This window comes from Platalea leucorodia, assembly GCF_965183815.1.
Source record: "Platalea leucorodia genome assembly, chromosome: W".
Classification (NCBI taxonomy): Eukaryota; Metazoa; Chordata; class Aves; order Pelecaniformes; family Threskiornithidae; genus Platalea; species Platalea leucorodia.
In genome coordinates, this window is record NC_138859.1 from 46,294,010 (window position 1) to 46,313,645 (window position 19,636).

At 44.8% G+C, this 19,636-nt stretch overlaps 1 protein-coding gene across 2 annotated transcripts; it reads right to left on the reverse strand.

Moving 5' to 3' along the window:
• Positions 1-1,129: 1,129 nt before the first annotated feature.
• Positions 1,130-16,598, reverse strand: LOC309601817 (asparagine--tRNA ligase, cytoplasmic). 2 transcript variants are annotated; one of them, XM_082334971.1, is made up of 15 exons: positions 16,509-16,598; positions 15,556-15,638; positions 15,289-15,354; positions 15,089-15,181; positions 14,556-14,645; positions 13,242-13,320; positions 12,164-12,234; positions 11,791-11,877; positions 7,984-8,205; positions 7,388-7,587; positions 6,795-6,930; positions 5,626-5,739; positions 3,987-4,118; positions 3,249-3,380; positions 1,130-2,606 (listed from the first exon to the last, which is right to left on the reverse strand). In XM_082334971.1, the coding sequence occupies exons 1-15, from the start codon at positions 16,549-16,551 to the stop codon at positions 2,475-2,477; spliced, it is 1,680 nt and encodes a 559-aa protein (XP_082191097.1). In that variant the 5' UTR covers positions 16,552-16,598; the 3' UTR covers positions 1,130-2,474. The 2 variants fall into 2 exon arrangements, with proteins under 2 accessions (XP_082191097.1, XP_082191098.1); XM_082334972.1 differs by lacking the exon at positions 16,509-16,598 and adding an exon at positions 15,765-16,164.
• Between the last annotated feature and the right edge of the window lie 3,038 nt (positions 16,599-19,636).

Here is a 19,636-nt window from a genome sequence, read left to right on the forward strand (position 1 = left end):
GCTCATAAACGCTTAAATATTCTGAATTACAGAAGCCTCTTGAGCTCTTCCCCCATGCCCCCCCCCAAAAATCCCAGCAAAACCAAACGCCAAGGGGGGGATTACTACTTGGTGGCACGTTCACCTGTTGGACCGGGGTGATTTTTCCTGCAGCTCACCGATAGTAAGCTGTCAAGTATGTAAGTTCAGAAGTAAGAAATTGCTAGCATTTCCTTGCAGTCAAGCTTGTTAATTTTTCTCCTCTCCCTCTAGTTTATGTACTTAACACATACGCAACGATACCCCAAACCACAGGAAATTTACGGCTGACTACACTTTCGCAGGGATTTAAAAGTATCTTTTAAGTTCTATGCTCAGACAAAGAACAACCCATCAAAAACGGAGTAGGGGAAACGTGAGAGCGAGCTGAGGCATGTTACTGTACGCGATTTTCTTCTATTGTGGCTACAAAAGGAGTGGAAAATAGGTGGAAAGGGTGACTTCAAAGAGAGGCGAATAAGAAAACTATCCCAGCAACGCGCATTTCTTAGAGCGCCTTTCATTCATCCCCATGCAGCCTCTACTCACCTCCCCTGCTTCGGAGCGGCACCCCTCGGGTCAGACAGCGACGCCGCAGCGGCCCCCAGCAAACCCCGACGTTCAGCCCAGGTGCTTGAGAGCTCTGGAAAGAACCTCACTTCTTCCAGCGGTACCAGTTGGCGAGGCAGATGCTAACTCCGCTTACAAACCCGGCCCGGCTTGGGGCAGCTGCAGCTACAAGCAGCAGCAGTCACGGCCGCTCCCCCTGGAGCCGCTGCCTTGGCAACCAATTCTTCAGCACCGCATTTCTCATTTATTCTCTCCAGGACGTTTCAGCTGGGCAGCCAAGGTGGTTTGTCCAAATTATAAACACGCATGCCTTTAAGTTAACTAATGGGGATTTAGTCTAAAAAGAAAAAAGCTAGTTCCTTTTTTTTTGGAATATGTGTTTACTGCACTTGAAAATTCACTTTTCCCGTGCTTTTGCCCACACCGATGTTGCCTACGCCAGGACAGGCTACGTTAAGCGAGTAAGCTGTAAGGACTAAGTGAAAGGAAAGGAACCGACATCGTGGGTCAAGAACTACTGTCTTGCACACCAGCTCGTGTTGCCATAATTTATTGGTTGCTGATTCAGACCAGTTTACATATGTAACATGCAAGATGAAGAAAACCAGTCATTTATTACAAAAATATGGATGTCACACAGCTCAACAGTTCTATGAATGGCAAATCCAGACCAAGGCTCAGTGCAGGTAGCAAGTGACGCACCTACCCATTTTTTTTCTCTCTCGTAAAAGAACTCGCTTTATTTATGACTAAAAAGCATACGGATGACTCAACACATTAAATATTTAATTAATCCTATTTGATAACTTGATTACAGCCAGACAATCTGCTCAGATGCAGTAGCACAAGAGAACATGGAGCCAGCTAGGAAACAAGGAACTGCCCTACTATGAAACCACACTTTAGCACGAATTGGGAAAGCCCTGCTTGAACTACAGTTCACCCAGAGAGGACAGCAAGTCAGGCAGCACACAACGCTGACATCCAATTGTATTCCTAAGTTACCAGTTTCTTTGGGTCCTCAATCAGTCATTTCTGGTTTGAAAGAGACAGCAGAATCTTAACTGGGAAGGCACCAAACATCCCAGTGCCCCCCAGCTACCCCAGTGCTCTGACAACGCGTCCCCTCCTGCGGTAATTCAGCACAGGCTGGGTGTGCGTGGACCCGCTGTAGCGCTTCATCCACAGGTATCGGGGAGGAGTAGCCAAGCCTGCCGCACCATCGGCCTCATCGCTGCTAACCAACAAATAACCTGGAAATAAAAAAACCCAACCCACGTCTCTTGCACTGGAATTTTGTGCTCAATACTACATACCTTGCTCCTAAATAAACAGAGCTTCCATTAAAAACAGTAGGAGCTAAAAAAAGTGCAGCGCTTAATATAATTATTCTCATTTTTGTACTCTGTTGAGCTCTAAGGATGATGTCTCTTCATACCATTCTGAGGTCAGTATTTGGGAATTTAAAGAGCCTGAACTCCTGATTTCTCCAACAAGAAGCCACAAGAGAAAACAGATTAAAATTAAAGCAAATTAAAAAAATAAAAAAATCAAATGCCCAGCATATTTTCTTTTAAGTCACCAAAATTAAACCCAGAAGCGTATCTCATTTTTTAAATGACAGCTTATCATGATCTCCATTTTATGTTGATTTGAGAGCATAAACGCACCTAACATTTTTTTTTATTAAGGCTTCTTCCAGTTAATTAGTAGCATTTTCCTTTAAAGGGGTTTGTTTGTTTTCCTTTTCACACCCTAAATTAGTATTTGTATTAGCAACAGGTTGCAATAAGTCGTCTTCTCAGACAGGCTGCAGTACAGCAGTGTGTATCGTTCTTTTCCCAGCGTCAGTTGCTCAGCTTTCTAGGAGTGTATCGCAAGGATGGCTAAGGTTTGCAGCGCTGGACGAAGCGTGGGTAGAGACAGACATCTCGGATGTGGTGTCTATTCAGAATCCAGGTTAGGAACCGTTCTAATCCCAAACCATATCCACCATGAGGGCACGTACCGTATTTTCTCTGTGAAATTAAAATCGGAAAGTAGGTATTAAACATTTTCTTGTTATTTGTATTATAATTGCAGTAATACCACCAGAAAAAAACAAAAAAAAAACCCCAAAAAAACAAAAACCAAAAAAGCCACACACCACCGCAACAAACCCTTCCAAGATTATTTTCTGAATGGTGAGGAAAATGGACTATGCTCTTTTCAGGCCAGATATTTGTGCTTAGTTGTCCTGAGTTTCCTGGGGCAGCGTAAGGACTAGAAGAGGAAAAAGGAAGGTGAAAAAGAAAGTCTTAACGATTCTTTTTCAACCACCTCCTTTTCCTCCTCCCCTGACACTAGCTAGAGCGTAGCCATTCAAGTCTGTAAAGACCAGCCTCTCTTTGTCTAACAAGAAGGGCTTCACAAAGATTGCAGACGATTTTACGAGAGGAATAGGCCCGCACAGACCAGCCTAATGAAGGTGATCTGGCAGGGGCAGCAATTTTAACAGAATGGAAACTGTCACCCATTGCATTTTGCCAATGGTTAAATGACTATCCACTCTGGGCCACCAAAAATGTGCTTCCGATTTTGACTGCATCATTTTAAGAGCAGATTAAAAAAACCAAATCAAATATATCTGACAAGCAGCACATCTAATCTGTTTTACAAACCTGATCAGTGTACCAGTAGTACGGCGTGGGATCAATGCCCTCTCTCTTATAGCCTTCGAGTAGCTCCTCGCTGTCCCAGGTACGCATAGAGCCTCCAACAATTTCGCCAACATTAGGCATCAACACATCAACCTACAAACACACAACATGAGATCAAACTGTTACAATTAAGATGCCTGCAGGAGGGGGAGGAAAAATAGCCCAAACTTAAAACTGTATTTCCATAGCACCTTTTACCATGTCATTTTAAATCTCCATGACAGGAAGGAAGGCAATTCCTTCCAGACCCAATTTATAGATGGAATAAACCAACTGACTAGGTGCTCTAACTTAATACCCAATGCTCTTGGCCACGCTGACCTGCAGAACACAAACGAACCCCGCCCAAACCCCAAACCCCGCGGCATTCCGAGCAACCACCACTCGTCCCGGCTGCCAGACAGCAGGTGTTCAGACAAGAGAGTCTCCAAGAAGTCACAGAAGTATTGCCATCAGACCAGCACTTACCCGCGGTCAGTGCAGAGCGCGCTCGCTATGATCTACCAACATTTCATTAGCACTTCAGAGTTGCGTCATTTATTTCTATAGGATCAACAAGCCGCGCCAAGAGACACCCGAAACAAAACCTGGTACGAATTCTCCAAGATTTTCCTGGAGAACTTACTCCTTTTATGCTCACTCACGCTGACACTCCCCACTCTTCAGAAGCCTGCAGCACTATGTAAAATACCAACTTACAGATTCAGTAAGCCGGGAATCATCATGACAGCGCTGCATATAGAAAGACTTTATCTCTGCAGGAAATCGGCACAACAAGATTGGCTCATTAATGGTGTCTGTCATCAATCTCTCAGGAGCTTCAGGAATATCCTAAGGTTAAAGAAGGCTTTATTATTATTTAAAACCGAAACCACTCCAATACCTCGAGTTCCACATGTATCAGGCGTGAAACAAAGACAGTTTCAGACCACACGTATTCACACATTCATCCTAATTACTTCATTTTTTAAAACAATCTTATCTTAGCAGAAACTATATTTATACATAAAAACATGTGTCAGGAGGAAAAAAAAGTCTGTTCAATTAAAATCCAAGGCTTCCCAGTGTTTCAGACAGAAAACTGAGGAAAACCTAACCTGAAGTGTAGGCTTTCCAAACATCCAGTAAACACTGAAGAGCCTAATCTCCCTCCTCCCCAATACTGTTTTCCACAAACCTTAAGACTAAGGAGTTTAAGTGTTTCCTTGTTATGTACATCGGCTATTTCTCAAAAACCTCAACCGATCAGTTACATAGACGAGGTTATTTGGTTTTTATTGAAGTTTTCTGACTTAAATTTCATGAACTGTGAAACACCTAGCAGAAGTTTCATTTTGATCAATGCAGCATTTTTATTGTTTAAAAACTGGGGAGAAGTCAAGGATGACACCACAGTTACAATGAGAGACAGGAACATCGCTGATGATGTGATCGTGGCTTGTTAAACAAACACACTTTGTTTAGTCAAAAAACTCTGTCTATCCCTAAAAGGTTTAATTTGAACTTTTATTTATTCAGCCAATGGTATCGTACTTTTCTTAGATTCTGAGTTATAGTCAGAAGATTAGATTTTGGCAGAAAGGAGCCGCCTATAGCACGCACAGCGAGGGAAGCGCAAGGAACACCGGCCTCGTGCAAGGGCAGCTCACAACGTAAGTGCCAGCCCGCAATGGGGGACAGGAGGTAAGAATTCTTATTTCCCTCCGGAATCTGAAGTTCAGTGCAGTTTGAAGGCCTCTCCCTCCCTTCATCTCCGATACAGATGGGAAAAACAGAAACAGCAAAAACCACAACACATCTGATTTTGAGCTGCCAAGGTTCCCTCAGAATATGCTGTGTAGACTTTGAAGTTAAATTATATGATCTCCTCCTAAAAATCTCACTTCTCTTAAATCCTTTGATGACTATGGCTACACCACCAAGTCCTCCTGAGCTCCTTCAAATAATTTTGTCTTCCATGTTGGAGAAGAGCCAGACAGGGAACAGATGGACAGATGACACCATAGATTTTGATTCCCATGTTCAAAGACATTATGTGAAAACCCAGCCCACGCTTGCCTTCCCCAGTACGACATCACTACGTCTCCCAGCACAGTTCAGACAAAAACCCAGGCCCCACTGAAGCTTATAGCAAAACTCCCTTCAACTTAAATGGGATTAGAATTTCACTCCTTATTCCTGTCATTCCAAACAAGACACAACAGATTCACACAGCAACAGCAAGCCCAATAGCATCCCGGTCCAAACACACCGTTCTTCAAGGCCCTTACACACCCTCAGTGCAGGGCCAGGGGATTTTATGTGGTTTTAATTCCTAAAGAGCCTCAGAAAGACTTACTTCCCCAAACTCATAGTAAGTACCATCTTCCTTCTTCACATCATGTTCCTTTAACCACTCAATGGCTTCGGTATAATTCATTCGTCGGAAAGGACGTTTAGGGGGCTTGAAGCCCTGTAAATGAGTAGACAAAGACAGTTGTAAAAGTACCATTTTTCAAGAAGAATACTTTTCTAGTTGATCAGCAAGTCCACTTCCAGACTTGAAGCATACACATTACTCTTTCCAGCTCACACATCAACAGAGTGCTACTTATGAAAAAAATAAAAAAAAAAAAAAAATCAAGCTCGGCACTGAAAAGCCAGAACCAAACGCAACCATCTTCCAAGCCCAGTAAAGCTCACAGAAGAGATGCTGAAAAAGATGGCAGGAGAGAGGAAGTATTTTCAAAGCTGTTTCCTTTTCTGTATGAATTCATTGCACAGGTAGGCGTTTCAAACTGAGCCGTTAGCAGAGGTTCCATGCACAAGGCCACAGAAGAACATTTTTGCTTCCCTGTGCACAGAACAGCTTCATAACCCGCCTTTTTGAGGTGGGGTGTGCTTCCGCTGTTTCCTACCCCCTGCCCCCTGTCTCAGCCCAAATTTAAAACGGAACCTCCCAGTGTTCATCAGGGAAACAGGTCAAAATAACAGGGATGACTGAGTTTGTATGCGCTCCGAGAGAAAAGCTAGCGATGGAGATGAAGTTAGCAGTCTCTTAAAGCCATCTTCTTTGCAAAGGCAACAGAAGACAAAGGGTCTCTAACAAATGAAAATGGCTTTACAGAGCTCCACGTTCCAGGGCAGAAAGTAAAACACCAGTTGTTTCATTGCTCCCTTGTGCTCAATCTGCAAGTACCAGCCAATCAATATTACGAGCTCTGGGATAGAGGTTTTTATTCCACTGGTACAGTACACATTGCAATAAATCCCAGCACATTGCTGGCTCCGGGAACTTGCTAGCAGGGAACTTCTTTCCCTGCTGCCCCCTGCTTCTGGAAGAGTCATTACCAGCCTCGCAGCATTTTCATTCCTTTGATGTTATTTATTATTTTTCTTATTATTAATAATAGTAAGCACGCAGAGCTCACTGCCATGCCCTGCCTTCCCCAGACGAATATGCTGATCAGGAAAGGCTAAAACTTGTATTTTCTTGGCTATTCATGACCGTTCCACATTGCTACCTACCGGGTTTAGGTCATACAGTAAGCTTGATGCAGGTGATTTCAAGACTCTGTCTACTACATCACAAACCAAGCTCTCCAGACGGTCCAATAAATCCTCAAAACTTATAAAAGGACATTCGGCTTCAATGTGAGTGTACCTGAAACACAACGTCACGCCATTACAAAACCACACACAAGCAACAAATCTTTAGCTATGAAAAAATTCTCATGAGGAAAAAACACCCACAACCCAAGAACACACTCTTTTGTCCCCTTTTTCGTTTCTCGCACTTCTACACTGTAAAGGAAATAAAGCCATAAAAAAAAAATAGGGAAGACAACAGAATGAATTGTACTTTCTAAACAGGCAAAGCTTCCTAAAAACCTAACAGCTCTGTTTCACCCAGATCTTCCTTCACTAAACGTCAACGTATTATGACCAGCTGGACACTCACCAAGACAAGGCGTTACCCCCAAATATACTTCTGATCAGTCTTTCCGCATTAGTATTATGCTGTCTGCTCACTGTACGTTACATCATCCAACTGCCTGCTACTCCCCTGCTTTATAAATTCACTTATACATAACTAACAGAGACATATACTCTCTCCATACTCTGCCAAGTGTCTGCGGGTCCTGGATTGCTCAGCTCTGTATGACTGAGCAACACAGAAGACATCTCCTAACGCTGGAATGCAGGTCTCCAGATAGAGCTGGGACGATTGTGTTAAGTATGCCTCTTCACCAAAATAATCCAGTTTGAATAGGGTTGAGCCTCCTTCCACCTGCGTCTGGACTAAAGTTGGTGGTGTGACCTGTTAAAGAACAAGACTGTCATTACTTGAGTGAAGAATTAAGGGCAGTGATGACAACACAAGAGCAGTGATGTAAGGCACACTCTTCCAGAACGCCACCTGCCAAGCTTTTGTATGCATGCACATAAGTACTTTGGTCTGATATCCTTCAGCACCCTAAAAAGAGGTATGCAGGCCGTTTGTGAATCACCCTGCAATGCTTACACGCCTCAGAAGTGGCTACGCACCTTTGAGATTAAGTCTACGAAAGCAATCAAATAATAGCTTCCTAATAAACAGCTTTTCTTTTGCCCCTTTCAGGTCAATTAGAAAGTCTACACAGTTTTTCCAGGAAAAAGATAGCCTTGAAGTCAGGACATGAACGTAGCACTTGCTGACAAAGGAAAATATACTTACTTCATAATATCCATTGGCAAAGAAATGATCCCTGAAGGCCTGTACTACCATGGAGCGCACCTTGAAGATTTTGGACATATTCTCGCCTCGGATCATCATATGCCTGTTGTTAAGTTGCACATCCACCTCCGAATCCTCATTGAGTAGATTGTCAGCCCCTCCTGCTGGGGCCAGACCAATAAGCTCCCAGTAATCACAGTTCAGCTCGTGGCCTCCTGGAGCCTGCCAGTTTGAAGAGAAACAAAAATCTCAGAAGTCCACTTTTTGCCCCTTGGATGTCACCATCTGGCATCGCGGCAGAGACGTTAATCCAGTTTAAACAAAAGATGCTAAAATCCTAATTTCAGTATTTTCAAAGTGACTGCTTTGCAACTGAGTCATACCATGCCTGGAAGGGCCATTTGTCATGGGCCACCATGAGTCTCTCGGACTTAACGTGAATGGGATTGCGTACTACAGGCAGATAATGAGAAGCTTCCGTATACATTCAGTTTAAGTACAGGATATCACAGGCAGCTGGGTTTATTCAGCTGGAAGAACAGAAAGCTAAGCAGGGGGAAACTACTTACTACCTTCAACTATTTAATGGGCGGTTATAGAGAAGATGGAGCCAGACTCTCTTGGATGTGTCCAGCAAAAGGACAAATGTCTCAAGCTGCAGCAAGGGAGATTTCAATTGGCTATAAAGAAAAAAATTCTTCACAGGGTGGTGAAATGCTAGAGCGCAGACCAAGCCAGACTGCAGTCTCCATCCTTGGAGACGTTCAGAAACACATCTGGATAAGACCCTTGGCAGCCTGACCTCACGTTATATCTTCAAGAAAAGAGTGGACCAGGTAACCTTCAGAGGTTCCTCCCAATCAAAACCATTCTGTGGTAACTTACACTGTGTGCTAGTTTTGGCTGGGATACTACTTCATAGTAGTTCACAAGGTGCTACAGCACAACACACTGGCACAAAGAACCTTCCCGTATGCCTTCAGAACACTACTCACACACACAGAGAGAAGAGTCCTCCCGTCTATTAGAAAAAAATGCAGACCCAAGACTGCAGTACGACATTCAAGGTAGTTTGTTCTTTGTACTATTTGACCCACGTTCTCCTACTGGATGGCAAACTTCAAAAAAGTTGAAAGAAGCGGCTTAGATCACGACAGAGGAAGAACGAGCTCCCTATGGGTACTTCTGAGTTTGTCTGTCAGAGACACCTGAGCAATCTTTCTGCACTAGGTGGCATCTCGCCACAATGAGAAAACAGCAAGTTTCATGCTGGCGCATCTCCCCTGTCCTGTTGGCTGCCAGACGGCAAGCGGAGGTCCCCGCGCCAGGGCTCAGCCCCGTTCGGCTGCCCGGGCTGCAGAACAGACCTCTTCCTTTCTGGTCTCACCAGCTCCCCCGTGTGGGTCACAGTCTGTCCCCTAAAAGAGTGCTTTTTTCATTCACAGCATTTTCAGGGTATAAATGCAGATTTGCAAATCTGGTGGTTTGGGTTTTTTTTTCCACTAAAACCATTGTATCGTTGCGACAAGACATGAAAACGTGACGTGTTTTCAATGTCCGAAACATTATGAGCAGTAACATACTACGAGTTACTTATGATTACCAAACTGCACAAAGCTGTTCAAAAAAGCGATCCCTGTTTGGCTGCATTTATTTTTAGAAGTCCTGGTAGCGTAAGCTGCGAAGGAAAGGAAATCTTATTCCGACTGGCAAACACAACAGGGAGTGGATTCCCATTTAACTGAGCTTGGCTCTCTAATCTCAGGTTGATCTCTTGGGGACAGGACCCTGGTGGCAGGGCCGACTAGAACAATTAAGCCTATCCAAATTTCATTTGCAAAACATGCCAGTAATGGCCAACAGTACACAGCTTACAAGAATATTGAATTATCTACAAAGCACCACAAAAGGTTAACACTTTGACCTTATTTTACACACTACAGGCAGCCACAGTGAGGGGCTACTTTGCTCAAATATCGTCTAATACATCTTGGAAACATTGCTTGAAGCAATATAACACTCCAAACTGATTTTTTTTTCCCCCCAGACTTTTTTCTTCTGTTACCTTACTAGAGTTAGTACATTTACTCAAGAGACCAGACAGGAGAATATAGATTGCCAATCCACACAAAAGAACAACTGTCACCGCAAGAGTGGATGACAATTTTGAATACATATCTAAAGGAAGAGGTAAGCTTACAGACTAGCAAGATTAAACATACATCTGTCCTCTAAATCTCAACATTACTGCTTTGCTTTCTCCTTCAGAAAAAGAGAGAAATTTACTATAAGCAGCTATCAAGAGCTCATGTCTTAAAAGGATGACTCAAGATTTAAAAGAACAAATGTGGCCTGAGCTTGCTTGCTTATTCTGCATCACAAGTTAAGTTTTGCAACAGAGACACAACTTACTTTTGTCTCTCAGTCATCTCTTAATAACCAAGACACAAGTCTTAAAATAATTTTCAATAAATATCCTGATATAGGCCTGCATGTCCTGATGAGAGGCACTGTCACAGATAATGGTTCCTAAAAGCTTCTCTCCTGCCTTCAGTCTGAATCCTTGTTATGGGCCATCCTTCACGCACAGCTGCTTAGCATGGCTTTAGCCCTGACTCCAGATTCAAACAATTTTCCAAACAGTAACAGTTTGCAGATCTAGACTGGAACGAGAAAGTCACAAGGCATAAGCAGCATCATATTTTGAGACCTAAAAAATCACACCTGCCCAGTCCTTTATCCGAGACCACCATTATAAACCAAGTTTTACCAAACAAGTTACAGTGAACTGCCTAGTTCATACACCTGCCAAGTGTTGGAGGACAACTACAAGATGGTGAAGAGCCTACAAACCCATCCCAGTAAAAGAACAGAGCTAACTCCAAATTCTTAGCCTCACAAAAATCAAAACTGAATAAACCTCTTGTTAAGGAAAATAAAGCCATGTCATTTATTTAACATAATTTTCTACTACTATATTCTAGGAAGTATCTATGGGACCTACCAGGGGAAAATTGCTTCAGAGAAAAGCAGAACAGTCACATAGTTCACCTGTCACACACTGAACTGTGGGTGACAGCAGCGGCTTTGGGAGCTTTGTTCTTTTCTCTAAACCAAATTCCCACCAAAATCATCTAATAATTATTTCCACCTCTGCTTCTCCTTCCATCAGGAAAATGATAAACTGTTGTGCTGACTTTGGCTGGGGCAGAGTTAATTATCTTCATAGTAGCTAGTGTGGGGCTATGTTTTGGATTTGTGCTGGAAACAGTGTTGGTAATTCAGGGATGTTTTCCTTACTGCTGAGCAGCGTTTACACAGCCTGAAGGCCTTTTTTGCTCCTCACCCCAGCAGCGAGCAGGTGGGGGGGCACAAGGAGTTGGGAGGGGACACAGCTGGGACAACTGACCCAAGGGCTGCCCCACACCATATGACATCATGCTTAGCATGTAAAGCTGAGGGAAGAAGGAGGAAGGGGGGATGTTCGGAGTGATGGCGTTTGTCTTCCCAAGTAACGGTTACACATGATGGAGCCCTGCTTTCCCGGGGATGGCTGAGCACCTGCCTGCCCATGGGAAGGAGGGAATGAATTCCTTGTTTTGTTTTGCTTGTGCACGCAGCTTTTGCTGTACCTATTGAACTGTCTTTATCTCAGCTCACGGGTTTTCTCACTCTTACTGTTCCCACTCTCTCCCCCATCCCACCCAGGGGGAGTGAGCAGGCAGCTGGGTGGGGCTTAGTTGCCAGCTGGGGTTAAACCATAGCAACTGTTAAAGAGGAGGAGAACCCAAACACCAACTCCCATACCTGCTTGCCTTCAGGAACAAGGTTCAGCACACCATACACTGCAACGCTGCTCTCCGTAGAGAGAACTAGCCCGTTGTAACACTGACACTGCAGAGAGAAACAGAGACAATGGCACAGTTAAGGCAATTTTTTTTTTTAGTTTTCCTACGCCATCTATTGGAGTCACAGACAAGATTAACTCATAGTCACTTCTAAATAGTACTCACATTGACCAAAAAAAACCCTCTAGTGGTAGGAGATACAATTTAACAAGAATACAACTTAATCAGTAGGTTTAGGAGAACTTCCAATTGTCTATATAAAAGAAAGACGGATGAGGTATGAACATTTCACTTATTTAATGACAAAACAGAATTAAATCATCACAACTCACCAGTTCATCTGAAAGGACACACTGAAGAAAACCTGTGCCATCTCTCAAAACAATGAACATCAAATTTTTTCCTAGTTAAAAAGAAAAAAAGAGAGAGCCTCAGCTTCATTCACCAATCCATTTGAACAGACCCACTCCCAAGACATATTAATAACTGATGTGCAGACTATTACAGAAGGACTGCAATCACATTTTTCCATTTTAAAAAACAAAGATGCCTCAGGTAAGCACTGAATCATAGCACAGTCATAGAAGCCTTTCACAGAGCTGTACTTTGTCAAACAAGTTAAAATAAGTTTCAACAGACATCAAGAGCAAAGCGTGCTCCAGCCTCAACAGGGCGGGGATTGCACTGCCACTCCATGACTGCAAACGTCCCGCTGGAACCTGAGCGACCACAAGTCTGTCTGCAGAAACGCTGAATGCACAGGCCCAGGGTACACCTAATGCGGACAAAGTGATGTCACCCTGGTCACCTGCCTCTCCACAAAAGCATCCAATCACAAAAATAATTTGCTAGGAACTGCTCATGATATCCAGATCCACAACCACTTAGTCAAGTTCTTCTGCGATAATCTGAACAAATACCTGTGGAGTCAGAACCACCTCTGCCGTGCACTTCCATGCCCCGACCGATGCCACCTTGCTAAATAGAATACCAATCATTTTGACAGCAAGTATTACTTGCTAAACTTACTTTAAAAGAAGTTATGCTACTTCACAGAATTTTAAAATTCCAGTTTGGTGATGTCACTGTGAGCAGATGCTAGTTAACTCCTCAGTCTACAGGATTAGTTTAAAACACAAAATACGTCTTTTTAAGAAATTCTGGACTGGCCTCCAAACTGAAAATCCCACAAGATTTCAACTAAGAAATGTCTATATGCTCATAGATCATACAGAATTTTCAGTGCTGTAGTGACCACTGTGATAAACCAAAGAGGACACCGAACTGATGGTTTAAAAATATAAGAAGAGGTGCTGTCTGATTCATCCTAAGTGTCCAAATTTTGAAGGCTACTGAATTTCTTCCATCTCTCTGCACAGGTTCAATAACTTCTAAATGCTTGTGGTTTACCTTGCCTCCGTAATCTGTGAATCCAGCCAAAAACCTTCACTCTCTGGCCTCTGTAAGCCTCCAGAGCATCAATCTTTACCTGTAAAGCAATGAAATAGAGAAATGATTCACCATTTAGACAGCATTTTCCACATAATTACTTAGAATACAAGCGTATATGGCATCTCCCTCCCCCAAATGGCTCCTCCCAGCAGCACCTGAAGCAAAATTCCATCCAGGGCATAGGCACAGCTCTCAATACTGAACAGCTGTTTAGTAAGGAAAGAGTATTTTAGCCAGGACAGGCAGTACGTTTGAACGGCGCTTCCAGACTTCACACCGAGTCCTTTCTATTTAGCAGGCTTACTTTACCATGTAGAAACTAAGGACTGTGACAGCTTTTAAAGAAGCTCATTTTGCATTTGACCAAAAGGAGAAGTGAAAACACGTAACAGCTCACGCCTTAAGACTAGAGTACTTGGATCCTACTGGAAATCCAAGGTGCATTAAATCACCAAAAGACTTGGAAAGGATGCCATTTTCTGGCACTCCGAATGCACTCTGAATTAATTTCTAGAGGCATTCAACAGATGAGTTCAGTTAGCAGTCAAAGCAGCAGAGGACCTGGATCCGACACAGGTCCATCTAGACACGTAGCTGAGGTACTGACGCTGCTATAGCCAGAACAATTAACCCAGCAGGCACCTTCAAAACGGATCAGCCTCAGGCAGCCAAGGACTGCTACAGTGCACCGGTGTAGAAGAGACTGTGATTTCAGCACAGTGGGGCCCGGCTGGTCCTTTCCCAAAGAGCAGCCACCAGAGTGCAGGGCTCCAATCAAAACCATCTTCTGCACAGGGGGTATACAAAAACCCATCACAGAGCCACATATGCAATGCCTGCTTACAAAGCCAAGGACTGCACCAAATCACCAAATCCAGCAGGACTCTACAAACAGCCAAATAAGAACTCAATAACTTAGATTGCATCCTCTAACCAGCACTGTTTCTTCACTCTCCACCACTACAATAATCAAACAAAGCAAAACTAATGAACTTGTTCAAACAGAAATATGGTCTCTACCAGCAGACAAACACAGACACAGAGAAGTCTGATATGTGAACTAAGAAACTCCAGATACCCATCAAGTGCACAAGAAAGACCAAAGTCTATATACTAGAGGACACAGATAACCAGAAAAACAAAGTTACAGTTACGGACAGCAAAACAACCTTCAACAGCTGCCAGAGCCACAAAGCAGAGACAGACTCAATCTTTGTGCAGACAAGACGCTGTAACACAGGCCACGTATCAAGCGCACTAGATCTTACTCACACATTTTGGCTCTGGAAGACTAGGATCGTTCTTGATAACAACCTTCTTAGCTTCCTCCAGGTTCTTCTCTCTCCTCAAGAGATCTTCTGCCTGGTTTAAAAAAAAAAAAAAAAAGTATTAAGTAGCTGTAACCAGGCTTTGTAAGATTGCCACTCTTTACAATTACTGGAGACTACAATCTACACTTACAGACACAGATGTCATAAAAAGCCTTGCTGTTACCCTGCTGAGGCCTAAGCCTGCCCTAATTCAAGACCCGGATGAGAAACAATGCACAGATGCATTTCATGTTTTTTTCCAGAAAATTTAAAAGCAATAGATTGCGATCACTCAAACCTCACCCAGTTTCAGCCATGTGCTTGTCCTAATCTAAAGAAAGGCAAGTTGTAAATAACGTATGTATAGAACAGTGACACAGATGAAGAACAAATTGGAGCTTTTTTGGAGCTGTGGGAATGACAACAATGCTGTTTAATCTTTTTGGAAAAGAAAGGTGGTATGCTTCCTCCAACTTGGCATCATCTGCAACCTACCTCCTTCTTCTCCTTAGCTTCATTCTTCATTTGTTCCCTGTGCCACAGCTTTTTGACATTTTTCATCTGTGACTTTGAAATAATGGCCCATCTCTAAATCAATCCAAGGAGAGAGCAGAAGATAAAAGATTACTTTTGTGTCCCTTTACACAACTGAGCATTAAAATAATTTCTACTAGGAAGCTCTAATGCTACAGCACCTCGTTTTCTTTTTGCGAATCCACGTAAATAGTAGGAAATGGTTCCTTTCCTGCTGTCATCAAAGCCTAGAAGGGGGAGAAAACAACAGAATCAGTGGCACTGCAAGTGCGCTAAAGTCATCCTTAAAGAGGCTGAGCAGACATCCTACTTCTGATCCTTCTGGTCAGAGCTGCAAAAACCAGTACAAAATTTACATTTAGAAATACAAGGCCAATCACTTGAGCTAAAGCTCTTCAAAACAAACAGCAGGTGTTTTCCAGAATTACCTTTAAAACAGTCTTGAATGGTTTCTTTTGCGTCCCATCACCAGTGGAATCATTGCCCTCTCGTTCAGAAACATACAGCTCTTCTGCAACACATAACAAATACAGGCAATTACTCAAGATAAGCAAAATTATCAGCTAGGGAAATGTTCAGGAAGGAACTGGACACACACAAGGATATAAAGTCTTCATGGTTATCAGCAGCGACAAACCTTCAAAAACAACCAGCTGGTCAGACAGGGTAACAATTATTTAATGTTTTCCATTCTAAAAACCGATCCATGCAGTAAACGCGTTACGCTAAAGTCCATTGTGGACTCCCAAGATACTGAATTCTTGACAGTCACTGGCTGCACAGCAGGAACCAGTCAGAAAGCAGCCTTTTACAGAAATAACTTCTTCTAGGCATGCAGGGAGACAGTAAGTTGAGGAAAGTCAGAGTTCAGGTCAACATTTAGCTCGCTCGGAGCCAAGAAACGAACCAGAAGTTAGAAGCCCAGCAAACCCCTCCTCCCTGCGCCAGCGCCCGGACAGCAGCCGAGGCCCGGGCACAGGACCCCTGCAGGCACCGCGGCCCAGGCGCCCCCGCTGCGCTGACGGGCTGCCGAACCCCTCCGCGCCCGCCCACGCCTTTCGCTCCAGCGTCCGGGCGCAGCCCGCGTCCGACCGCAGGGCCGCCGCAGAACCCGCCTCCCCCACCGGCGCTGCCGCGCTGCGCCAGGCCGCCCCTCGCCAGGGCACCCCGCCAGCCCGCCGCTCGCTGACCACCCCACAGCCGGCGCCCCGCGACGCCCACGCCCCCTCGGCCGGCGGCCGCCCGCCGCTGCCGCCATCTTCCGCCTGTGGCGAGGGGCGCGGGCCGGGGCCGGGCCGGGCCGGCCCAACCGCGCCGCGCCGGGCCGCCGGGGCGCGGCCGAGTCGCGGCGCCGCAGAGGCCGCCCGCCGCCGGGCCTCACCCAGGACGAGGGCCGCCGTCCTGCCCAGGACCTCTCCCGCCATGGCCGCCGCCCGCCCCGCCGGAAGTGCCGTCACCGCACCCCCACCGCCCTGAGCCAACCCGCCGCCGCCTTGCATCAGCCGCCCGGCCCCGCCCCGCCCCGCCCCAGCCCTCGCGGGGCTTCCGGTGGCGTCAAGGGGCCCCGCCCCCGCGCCTGCCCAGGCGGGCGCTGACGGACGTGACGGAGCGCGCATAGGACGCAGTGCTTGCGCAATGCGGGCGCGCCACCGCCGTCACGTGCGCGGAGGGGGCGCGAGGGGGGCGGGGCCGCCCCGAGGGGGCGCGGCGGGAAGCCCTGCCCCGCCCCGCCCGGGGTGCGGCGCACCGGCGCCGTCCCGCGGCTCCCCGCGAGCGCCCTCACCCCGCGGCAGGGGCGGCGGAAGCGTCCGAGCGCCGGTTGAGGGCAGCCCCGCGGCGGACGGGCCGTTAACGCCACGATCTGTTCTTCCCCGAGGTCCGCGTTGCGGTGTCGGTCTCCGGCTGCGATCGCCGCGGGAGGCGGCCGTTGGGCTGCCGCCGTTCCCAGCGCAGCGGCCTGCGGGCGCCCGCAGGCGGTGGGCGCAGTAGGGGGCCTGCCCCCCGCAGCGGAGGGCCCAGCAGCGAGCCGCACGCCATCAGATCGCTGCTTAGACGCGTTCGGCAGTAGAGAGAGTCCCAGAAAAGCTGTCTGAGGAATAGCGGCTGTTACCTAGAAACTCAGAACCTCCCTTTCAGCTCCTCCAAGTCTCAGACTTTGGAAAGCCTGGTTCAAAATTACGCTGGTCTTCATAGTTCTGTATTGGATACCCTGTCTTTTTGTCCAAGAAATGAAACTACGTTGCTAAAACAATCTCGTAGCAGAGTGAAGTCTGCTATTCCCTCCTTTGGTACTGACAGCAGGAACGTTTCCTCACCAGGGGAAGAACACTTCGGCAGGCTCAGAGCCTGCCAGCTCTCAAGCTCCCTTCTCATCTACTTTTTCTTAACTTTTTGGTCACCCTTCGAACACTCAAACCTTAGCTAAAGCAGCTTTGCTTTTCATGACCAGTCAAAGCCAAACAATCATTATCTATGACAAATGTTTGTCTTTAGTAAGTCTCATTAGAAATAAATATACCCACCTCAATTTACATATTTAATATTTCAATATTACACCCGGTTTTAGAGTCCAACACGTGGCAGGGTTTGTTGGGTTTTTTTCTTTTAAAAAAAAGTCTCAATGAGAGATTAGCTATCTCCATTTCCTATTTAAACTCCTCTCACGCTTCTATTCTTACCCATATTAGAAGAGAAGCTGTAAACTTTAGGATATTTATTTGCATTAAATTTACATTCCATTAAACAAGAGCCGTGTATCATGATTTTTACTATAAAACCGTTTCAGTCATCAACCTTAGTCCGGGAGCTGGAAGTAGATAAAAGTGAAACATTCATACATCTCAACTGGAAGAGTAGAAGTATGTGCAAATGTAGAGAGACTCTCATACAAACACTTTGTACGTTGTAAGAACTGACTCACTAGCAACTGAAGTATGTTCCACCTACAAGCGACTGTTTTCTAGTTAGCCGTCACTGACTGCTCTATCTAAAACTGAAATGACCAAACTTTTGCCAGCTCAAAGGGCAGCTTGCCAGAGATCAGATATATCTGTCCATAAATACACTGTATGAGTAGACACAAACATATTCTACAGTTGGAAAGAGAGGCAGAGGAACAGAGAGCAAGTGAGAAAAAAACCCTCTGTTAACTGTTGACTCGGATCTCTTTGTTCCGGGGGAAATCAAGGAATTGGCTATGAAAGGAATAATGGCAGAGCACTCATACTAACCAGATGCAAAGAACCATCTCTCTCGATTTAGTGCAGCAAGCTGTAGTCAACCGTTGAAAAAAGAAAGGAAGAGAAACCACACCTATAAATGTCAGAACTCCCAATAAAATCTGACACTGACTAAAGTTTATCACCAGATATACCTTAATCTCAGCTGCACGAGTTCAGATGAGAATATCTAGGGCCCTCTCAAAAGACCGATCCTCTGATTTGCCACTGTGACCGTGCAATTTAATGAAACGGCACACACAGGGTAGCTGCTACTGAGCAGTTTCCTTTCAAAGACAAAATATGAAATGTAGCTGCAGTTTATACCAACATATTATTAAAATATGAAAAAAGTTTGCAATTCCAGACATCACTAAAAAAAAAAAAAAAAATTACAATGCTGGGTTTTCATACCCTAGCACGCATATCCTTCACTTTCCCATTAAACTGAAATCAGTTGCACAAGGATTAGTAGCTCCATAGAAAACTCTTGGCCTTTCTATGTTTCCAGTAGTCCAAAACCAGGAAGTTCTGTGATAAAACATAAAAAATCTTCATTTCCTTATGCCATTTGGTTAAAAAAATATCCTGAGTTTGTTTAAAAATTTTTTTTTTGTGCAATTATCAGGATAAAAAGCTTCTCCCCAAAATGCAGTAAATCAGCTTGTTTCACGAGCGTCTCTGACTTCCGTCACACTGTTGCCCAGGACTGCATCTAAAGGAGCCCGTTTTTTCCGTATGCTGCGTCCAGAAGCAATAAGATCGGCATATCCCCGCTGATGGGAAAAAGCATAAGCGGAACGACGGCCAGATATCCCTCGGCGAAAAGCACTCTGCCTTCGCATCCACTGTTGCTCTTCTGCCATGTATTTCTTACGGTTCTTCTGAATCTTCATGCATGCAAAGACAGATTAGTTTATGAATTAGAAGGGGAAAACAGCTTGTTTGCATTTACTGTCTGGGGAAATAACCCACTACTTTTTTACATCCTTAAACTGCTTAAAAGGAGGGTTTCTCTTGTTTAAATTTGATTTTGTTAGAAACAAGAATATATGCAGTAACACATCACGGTTTCAGGAAGACTTACTGTATTATTTTGACGTTCATTACTTTCATTTATCTCTAAGTGTCTTTCATTGAAGTGGACTGAAGATATGCAATTGAAAGCTGTTCCTGTATTCTCATGCTGACGCTTTTTTAAATATCTTTTTCAACAACACTACCGCGTTTTAACTATTTTCATACCCATATGCTATTTGCCAGCTCAAGGAAGAACAGAAGCAAACAAAAC

What these genes read in the sequence shown, in the direction of transcription:
- LOC309601817 (XM_082334971.1), bottom strand. Translation starts at nt 16,551, where the DNA reads ATGGCGGGAGAGGTCCTGGGCAGGACGGCGGCCCTCGTCCTGG. An exon ending in AAGCTAAGGAGAAGAAGGAG is followed by an intron (nt 14,646 to 15,088) that starts GTAGGTTGCAGA and finishes TTTTTAAACCAG; the next exon opens with GCAGAAGATCTCTTGAGGAG. An exon ending in TACTGTATGACCTAAACCCG is followed by an intron (nt 5,740 to 6,794) that starts GTAGGTAGCAAT and finishes ACTCATTTACAG; the next exon opens with GGCTTCAAGCCCCCTAAACG.